Source organism: Perca fluviatilis, chromosome 12, assembly GCF_010015445.1.
Source record: "Perca fluviatilis chromosome 12, GENO_Pfluv_1.0, whole genome shotgun sequence".
Classification (NCBI taxonomy): domain Eukaryota; kingdom Metazoa; phylum Chordata; class Actinopteri; order Perciformes; family Percidae; genus Perca; species Perca fluviatilis.
Window position 1 is genome coordinate 17,566,992 of NC_053123.1, and position 9,934 is coordinate 17,576,925.

Consider the following 9,934-nt stretch of genomic DNA (forward strand, 5'->3'; position numbering starts at 1 on the left):
CATGAGACAGTACTTTGTTCTCCAACAACAGAATATGTTCCTGACATTTCTGTGTGACATTAACTTGCGCTGAATTGAGGGTCCACACCTCCTGTTGGCCTCTGTGACTTCTGTCTTTATCTTAGCAGCGCTACATGGGGCAGGTCAAGGGGTCAAACATACCTCTTATCCTGCTCCCTTGGCTGCAGTGACATCTACTGGACTACTAACCCAAAGAGGAAGTCACGGGGGGAGAATGAACCTCCTGGCTTGATGACAGGTCTTCGAAAAGACACAAAACAAAAAGGTTTTAAGCATAAGTAAAAATTCAAACATGTCTCACGTTTAGTCATTTTAGTATAAAATATGAAGCTGACCTCAGAGAGCAGACAGTGTACAACCTCCATACATTAAAACAGAAAAAATAAAGCAAAAATGAAAGCAAATTCAAGTGTAACAGAAAGGTTTATATTGATGTTATTATATGGACATATTTATACAGAATTTTGAGTGAGAACAAACCTTCAGTGTTTAGTACAAATTTAATAATGGGGGTTAAGTATAATCTCCTGAAGAGGACATGTCCATGTGAGCAAAAAAAAAAAAAAAAAAAATCACATCACATAATTTTCATTATGTATCACAAAAGAATTGGAAATCTAATCAAATATGCCACCATAATTCACTGTTCAGTGTGTATTCAATTTAACAATTCAACAGTTGGGGGGGGAGAAGGGAGGGGTTCAGAGATAAAATAAAACATAATATCATGGAAGATATAGTTAAAGAAAAAGTATTAACACAAAAACTGAAATATGGTACATTTACTAAAAATGAATATAAAGGACAGGTTCTTGGGAAGTATACAAAACATTTTTTATACAAAAGGATTAACAACAAGATGAAAGTGATGAGAATAGTGCTCTTAAAAAGAGTACCGCTTTCAGTTATACATTTTTCCAAATGCATGATGGAGCAAGACACTGGCGAGAATTCTGCAAAGCTGTTTCTATAATATGAACAGGGGTTGTCCTCATCGTAAAAACTGACATGGTAGAATTCAACGAGCATTGGTAACGTGGTGACAGCTTAATTCACCTCAGCTTTTGGTCCATCATCAAATAACATTTCATCACAACATCACCACCATGGCTCGAGAAGCTACAGGAGTGATTTACTCTAATTATATCACACAGACACAAGTCACCCTGAGTTTGTAGTCAAATTTGGCAATTACCTCAAAAAAAAAATGGCTTCTCTTCTTCATATTACAATGACTGTTTTTTGAAATCCTCCAACAAGGTTTTTACAAAAACACATTTAAATTACACATAATGGAGCCATTTGAAATATTTTGGACTTTTAATATCACAAATGCATTTTCTAGGTAAAGCCCAATATAAATAGCTGTTCAGTCAAAATATTTAATAAGCAAATAATGTGTATCATATCAACAGTATATGTTCAAGAGGAATTACAATACAAAATTGTGATTGTTTAGATTTTTCACCTGCAAAATGTAGCAGGTGTGAACAAAGTTTTTAAAAAACTGGAGGAAGGAGGTCGCGCTAATTTGCAAGCAGACTGACTGCAAGCAGGAAAAAAAAAAAAAAAAAGCATAATATTGAAACAAAAACGCCATAACATGAATACATTTGCATGGACGTAAGCAATAACATTACTTTAGCTGGATAAAATTAGCTCTGTTGTGAGATTTAGTATTTGCTCAAAGGATGGAACAAACCAAGGACATCATTACAATATACCATCAAAAAAAAAACGCTCAACTTACCAATAATTTTTTGTGAAAAACACTAACAAAAAAATAAGTAGATTCAAAACAAAATGGCATCCTACATTTCCGACGACACAATATTGTACAAAATAAGGCATTTCCTTGTGTGTTTACTGCAATGTCTTTTTCACCTTTATCTTCTTTTAGTCTCCACTATTAGTCCTTAATAAAAACCGAGTATGGACATGGACTGACTATTTCTGTGTTAAAATATATATATATTTATATATATATACTTATAATTTTAGTTTTTCTTCGAAACTTGAAAAAAAAAATGCAGGTAGGAGTATACAGTATGAGAGAGGTTGTAGAAGTTCATAAGTGGAGTGTAAATCACTCCATGACATCGCTGGCCGCTACCGTGGTGACGAGCTGGAGAGGGATCTCTGCGTTGGCCAGGATGTCCTGGGCGTTGCTGGAACCCTGCTGGATGTTGGTGAGGATGAGGGTGGTCCCGCCTGCCGTGGTGATGATACTGTCTGAGGACCCCGCCGATTCCATCGAGGCCACCACAGCGCTGCCAGAGTTCACGCCTTTTTTGTTCTGATGAGTTTTAATGTGCTTCGCCAGGTGGTCGCTCCGCATGAAACGCTTGGAACATTCTGGGCAGACAAACTTCTTCTCTCCTGCCAGAGAGAAAATATAGTTTAAAAGATAAAGACTTCGATGCTGAATACATTTGGAGAGGGTCAAACATGGCATATACCTGGAGGATATGCTTCGAAGGTGAGGAGATAAGTTGAAGAAAGTGGCACATAAGTTCAATTTGTTTGTTTTATGAATAAAATAAGAAATGTCAGTGAAGTCTTATTGAGTTCTTATTTGTATGTAATTTGTATTCCAACCTGTCACTGACAAAACTGACAAATAAATTGATGACCAATTAATACTATTTAACTGATTACAATTATCACCACTTAGAAAAATAGAATGATTGAATATCTACTTGCAAAGTTAACTGTGAACACTAAGTCTTAATATCTGAGCTTGAAGCTGACAGCGTAATGAAATGCTACTTTAGCCCGTACTGTCAAAGGCCTCACTCAGCCAATGATATGGCCAGGGTTTCTCTTTCTTAAGTCTATCCTGGCAGTAAATCATTGTGGCATCAGATATTGTGTATCATTATGTTGTCCTGGTGCATTTGACATTTGATTTCTCATAGGCTACTACTTCCTGTATTTTACCCCATGAAGACAGATGGCAACTGCAGGGAAATATTCTATAAAATTAAAAACAGATTAGGTGAGCTGATACGGAGTGTTCAGATTCAAAGCGGAATCACGGGATGAAAATTAAACCATAAGGCTAAACTCTTGAAAGCTACAGCTCATTACTAGCATCTCTTGTAATGTTTTAGTTATATAATCTGATGTTAACAGATCATGCAAATTAGACTGCAGAACAAACTGTTTAAACCCCATTCTGAACTGGAAAATTACCACCAAGTCTGTGAAATCTCGATATGTTTTTTCACAACGGCCTTCAATACTAACCTGACATTTTACATGTAAATCCAGAGGGGAACAAACACTGTTATTTCTTACATGACTCACACTTTGCAGGGCACAAATTAACACATTTTACTGATTTTACTGATGTTTTCCTGAAGTGCAAACAGTGAGGGAGCAAAGAAAGGGCACCTGTGTGTGTTCTCCTGTGTCTCTGCAGCTCGTCGCTGCGTGTGAACCTCTTCCCACAAAACATCCAGCTGCAAACAAAAGGTCGCTCCCCTGAATGCCAGCGCAGGTGGGCTCGCAGGTGCGATGTCTTTCCATATACTTTCCCACAGCCGGCAATGTGGCAGATGTGCTGCTTTTTCTTCCCTGTGCTGGATCCTCTGAGAAACACAGGTATGGGTAATTAGGGTCCTGATGATGTTGATTTCCTATGCAAAGCTGTACGGAGTATGAAGTCAGGCTTACTCACCTCCCACCTGACTCTTTACAGTTGGGGCAAGTACACGCCACTCTGCGCAGCCTCTTGCCCTCCTGACCCAACTGATCCTCCTCATCCACCAGCCTGACGCGAAGGTGGGACAGATCGCTTGTGTTCAGGGTAGAGTCGGTGCTTAGCTGCCACTCTCCAGAATCGGGCTCTTCTTTTATCCGAATCTCTGGAGTTAATGTATATGTTAATATTAAACTCTGGTAAACTTATCAAAAAGCCTTCACAGTGAGAGCTGCTTTATTATTGCATGTGACTGACAGCATGGCAGCAAATTTTACAAGTAAAACTCCATATTAAGCACAGTGATAAAATAATTAGTTGAGTGACAGAAAATGTATCAATGACTATTTTTATAATTCATTAAACGTACCGTGTAGACTTTTTAGCCCACATGAGTGGCAGAAAATGGATGGAAGGACTTAGCTACAATCAAAAACTTCATCACAATGTTTTGATAGCTATAATTACATACAAATCCAACACAAATCGGCTTTAAGGATACACACTATGTATTTTTGTTGAGATGCTGAATGTAAACAAACTGTGTTCATAATGAAAACTCCAATTGTTTAGATAAATTATCCACTAAAAACCGCCAAGCATTTGCTGCACACAGCTTCTAAAATATGAAAGCTTTGTTGATTTTCGCCATTTCATAAATTTATATCATTTTTAGACTAAAATATAGACCCAGAAGACATTTTTACTTGCCATAGTTACCGTTCTTTTTAAGTGTCCCAGTAAGCCATGACAGTGTGACAGTGAGCCAGCATGCACAATACCAGGACTGTGAAACTGAAGCAGCTAAATGGAATTCAACCGTCATTCACTTATGATTAACACCTGTGCTTTTCCTGCTGTGAGATGTGAAAATGTCTTCAGTAAGGGCCTATTGACTGATTTAGTGTAAAAAAAAAAAAAAAGTTAGATTAATTAACAATAACGTTGATCATCAGTTACATCCCTACAAAAGTACAGATGATTTTACACAGATGGCACTTTGGGCCGTCAGCTTGGAGCACCACAATCAAACGTCCATTCACCTTTATTGTATTAGTGTAATAAATGCAGTAATAGTAGGGCAGTAAAGTAAGTAATTTTCTGAAGATGTCAAAGTGGAAAAACTTTTATATATAAATGCAAGAATAATAAGTACATTATTAATTAAAAAAAAAGAGATACTGTACCTCCAGGGTTGTCTGCATCTCCTTGTTGGGCCATTGTGTTGACCGTCACTGTCTGCAGGTTGGGCATCTGTCCCGTGCTGATGCTGACTGGACTGGAACCCAGTGACAGGGTCTGGACTGGAGCCAGGGTTATCTGCTGGGGTGGTGTTGTGGGCAGCTGGAGGTTCTGCAGGTTCTGCACTCCCTGCACCTGAAAGGTCTGCCACTGTATCTGACCTGACGGCGTGACCGTCTGGGCTTGGATGATGAAGGTTCCCGGATTGATCAGCTGCACGTTTTGCAGGTTCTGCCCGCCTGTCGCCATGGACTGGACCACCTGACCATTGGTGGTCTGAATAGGCACCTGCTGCAGCTGGATGATGGACTGAGCGGAGGACACCTGGATGCTCTGCTCTTGGTTCTGTTGGATGAAGCCCTCCTGGAGACCAGAACTTGAGTCGCCTTGCTCTGTAGCCGCTGATGACAATGAAGTGTCTTGTGTCAGCAGACCAGATTCGTTCGCTGGAATGTGTAGCTGAGAGGAAGACGTTGGCACATAGATCTCATGATTTGCATTTGAGTCATTTACTTGTAGTGTCTGTGAGAGGTGATTATCTGTCTTCGCCAGACTCTCTGAGCCATCCACAGGCTGACTCGTCATAATTAGCTGGCCATCAGCAGTGACCCCTGTTGCTATAGTCTGAGCACCAGAGAGGCCAAGGGAGTCCAAGTCCACACTGTTAATAGGAACAAAAGTAATGTTCCCAGGCAAACCCACAGGCACATTAGTAACAACCTGACCCTGGTTGTTGAAGGTGGAGCTGCTAAGAGAAACCCCCTGGAGCTGCTGGACATTACCAGTCTGTGATATGAGGTTCTGGTTGTTATTAAGGATGTTTGCAGTTGATGTTACACTGAGACTGTGGCTACCTTCAGGCAAGATCTGAATCTGCCCTGTGGCATCCTGAGTCAGAGTCGCTCCTTCCACGCCCGTTGTGAAGCTCAGTTGTCCATCTGCTGTCTGAATTTGAGGAATTACTTGGTACTGAATGTTAGGCACTGAATTGGCAGAGGAGGCATCTGTTCCAGATGTCACAAAGATTGGCTGACTTTGTAAGTTCTGGAGAGGAAGAACATACTGTCCGTTTGATGTTAATATTCCTTGACTTTGGATCTGTATCATTCCAGATTCATCCTTTGCTGCTGTTGTGGGGGTTAACACCTCCCATTTCTCTGTCCCAGTTAGTTGCGTAGATGGATCTGATGTCTGAGAAAAGAAATAATTGACATGAAAAAAAAATGTACAGGACAATTATGTTCTAGACTTTGTACACGGCCATGCTGCTAGCATTTTACACAATCAGCATCAGAAACATGAGGGAGCAGAGGGCAACAAATATTTGAGTCGTAAGAGCTGAGTGGGCAAGACATTTAGAGTTTTGTTTCACATGTATGTTCCTGTTCTTAGTAACTGGTAATCTATGGCTCTGTTTACACCTGTAGTATGGTTCCCTTGGTCCAGGACAAACAAAATAAAGATCCATTGTTGCACATATGTTAGTTTTAGCCTGTACATGCTGATTAATTATGAATCATGACAAATCAAGAGTTGTATGCCTGAAGTCTGACAGGTAACTCATACATTAGACTATGTCGGTTGCCTGTCATCCTGCATCATCAGTGCTAAACTGACCCATGAAGAACATTTTATGGATGACAGCTACTCCTGCTGCACCTAACTGCGCTTGAAGGTTTTATTTATTTTCTCTGGTGGACAGTGATACGTTTTCAGGCGGTCTTGATGCAGTTGTTTAATTCACACCAGATTTTGAATGACAGTATTTTTATCAGCCAAAATTAACCCAAGCAAATGGGCAAAGACACAAGAGTTTGCGTCGACTGTATCAAACAAGTGCTGTGTGAACATGTTCTGCTTTGTGTTGCATGAACAAGGCAACCGTCTATGGTTAGTCTACGTGTCTGTAATAAGAGCAGGACAGTTGAGTGTGTTATCTAAACTGCTAAAGTCAGTTGAACAGGTGAGGAGAAGATGTCGGTAGCCTACTGATTACAAACAGGCTCGGTAGTGAACAACACGCTAACGTGCTGACAGATTCTGTGTTTTTAGCTAAGTTGGGCCAGCGAATATTAAGTTAAAACAGATCGATGATGCTGTTTCGCCCTCATTGTTCTCCAAGCATTGCACCGGTTTAAAATGCTACATTGCTTGTCAGCAACCAGCCATATGGGTAATTGGTAACTTAGGAAGCAATTTGGCCTTGTGTACGCTGATTAATTTGGCACGCAGTTAACACACAAGTCATAATTTTGTTGAATTAAAACTCAACTCCTGACATTTGCTCCTGGTTCTTTTAACCACTGTTTTGGAAGAAGGAAATAACGGGAGTAACAGGCAAACCAGATTTAAAAAGTAAAAGTGAGTATTTTCTTAATAAATAAATGCTATGGGGTGGATCTAATTCATGGTGATGTGAAGAGTGGTTCATGTGGATTTGGAAAAGTACATTAACACTAAAAACAGTAAAACTAAACTAGCTACACTGCCACCACCAATTTTGCTCAGCTGTGACTGAAGGCTTTACATCTGCTGTAGTTGTTTGATCTAGCAGAGGTGCCGATTTACCACATCTGGGCAGAACCGAGTGACCTTCCCACAAAGGGTGAATTTAAAAAGGTATAGTGTGGCCATTAGTCTGGACAACATATAAAAGTATCATTGCAAGAGCAAAGGATGAAGTTAGGAGGTTAAAGGACTTTCTTGCCCGTGTTAAGCGCCCCAGGCAGCACAGAGACAATGTTTAGGTGCAGTGTACAGCCTGTCACTTCAATCCTCCTAAGGAGGCGGGATTTGTAAAATGCCTGAGAGGAAGTGTTGCCCGAGAGGTTCTAATGTGTTGAACGCGTTAACTTCGGTGAGCACTACTCCGTTTCTGGAAACCCAGCGACGGCGTATAATGAGAGTCATAATCCCGAGAGGGAAACATTACCTGATTGCCCCCGCCTTGCTCCTGCTGCAGAAAGTCGCTTTGACTGCTGTCCACGTCCAAGGCAGCCATATCTTCTGGTTTCATCGGCTGTTCTGGGGCTGTGTAGTAAAAAGCATATAGCTAAGAGTGGGAGCAGCCGAAGCTAACGTTAGCTAAACAAGCCTGATACTCACATAACTAGCTAGCTAGAGGACTAACGTTAGCCAATAACGTGATTGTAACTAGTCAACAATAAAATCACAACCACCGCTACCAACTGAACCAAACTCCATAGAGAAAATAGCGATGTAGCAATAATTAGTTTGAAAGAGACCTTATTAGTGATGTGTCCTAAACAAGCTACCGAGCGCAGAGTTAGCTACTAACGTCACTGCTAACTTAGCCGGCGATGGTAAGCAATACAAGCACCCCTGCTAGCGTGCTAGCAAGCTAATTCAGCCAGAGGATGCGTGTGGTGGTAACGTTAGCTTGTTAGCTTACGTGGGTGAAGAATAAGATAGATATTACATACCAGTCATTACGTGCCTTGTCTTTAAACGTAAAGTCCTGATAGTCACAAGCCACCGGACATGATCAGCAAATGAAATTGATTGTATACGCGTAGAAATAGGTGATAACTGTCAGATTTTTTTCTATTTTGATTGACGGGCGGTAGGTAACACAAAGGGTGGGGCCTCCAGTGTTGACTGGGAGTATTTGCGTCACAAACAGGAAATCCCGCCGTCCTTCATAAAGGTGATTGGTTGTTCGTTTTGCACATCGTGTTATTATTTGTCAGTCGATATGTCAGTCATCCTTTGTTGGATTCTTTTCCTGTTTATTATGCATGTTCAGTTTTAGAGTACTGGTAGTGAGGATTGTATTTACATTGTTTACTTTCAGTTACATTGTTGTTATCAGTGAATCAAACCTACTCAGTGAGACGACTTCTTGCAAAGCATGTAATAGCAATCAGAGGACATATCATATAGACAGAGAAGTGCAATCACTTTATTTTCCAAATACATTGAATTATTCTTCTGCATTTAACTCATCCTATACCTAAAGCCCAAGAGCAATCAACAGTCCACTAAATGGCCTGCCAGCTGTCACGTAGACTTCTGCCAGGATATACCACTCTGGCATAGGCTAATCAGTAAATATCGAACTTGAGCCCATTTAAAATACACTTAAATGTATTGTGACATTGATCTATAACCTGTTGCACACAGTTTCAGATGGTCTCAAAAAGGTCATGATGGATTGAAGTATGTATTATGACTCATTTTATCAGGTGTTGTAATTTAACATGAAAATACAAAAGAAGGTAGTCTAATGCACCAATCCAGTTCTCTCCATACTGATGCACAGAGATCAAATACAGTCTCTCCATTCTGATGCACAGAGATCAAATACCAGTGCTCTTTTTCCCAAATTTAAAAACCTGTATACCTCACTGCAATGTGGTTATTGTAGGCATTTTTATTATTATTATATATATATATTTGACAATATGTAGTGTCACAAATGGCATTGGACTGCTGTGGCTTTAAAAACTGAATAAATGTAACTGATGGCGGAAACACTGTTTAATTTAATGATGATTGGTCGTCATGACAGATTAGATCAGTGTATCCCTATTTTTAAGTTAACAAAACAGATTTACTATATTTAAGACACTGATTTTGACTCTTTGATTAATCTAAATGATGCCATTTGTCATGGCAGGTTTGCTCTCATGCGTTTCTACAAACTAATAGTGGCCTTTTCTTATCTGTGAATAAGAAAGTGACCAGCAATTGAGTTTTAAGATATGTGTTGATTACTTAGGACAAACAGTGACACAATTGAGACACAATCTGAGTTTGTATTTGACCAGATTTATTCCCCTCCATCTGATTGTGCACAGTACAACATTGTGAAAGTGCATTGAAATAAGAGCCTGCATGCTATTGTACCTGCTCTGTGCCTGTGATGCTATCAGGACCCCACTTCTGAGTATTATTTGTGGTGTGTCACTTCCTCACAGTGCGCGACCGCAGTGAGGCTATTTCTCT

The 9,934-nt window shown here is 40.1% G+C and overlaps 1 protein-coding gene across 1 annotated transcript; it reads right to left on the reverse strand.

The window, feature by feature from the left end:
- Positions 1-425: 425 nt before the first annotated feature.
- Positions 426-8,570, reverse strand: sp3a (sp3a transcription factor). The gene is made up of 6 exons (XM_039818790.1): positions 8,410-8,570; positions 7,899-7,996; positions 4,912-6,157; positions 3,704-3,890; positions 3,418-3,614; positions 426-2,400 (listed from the first exon to the last, which is right to left on the reverse strand). Exons 1-6 carry the CDS (start codon positions 8,414-8,416, stop codon positions 2,108-2,110), a joined length of 2,028 nt encoding a protein of 675 aa, XP_039674724.1. The 5' UTR covers positions 8,417-8,570; the 3' UTR covers positions 426-2,107.
- Positions 8,571-9,934: the final 1,364 nt, after the last annotated feature.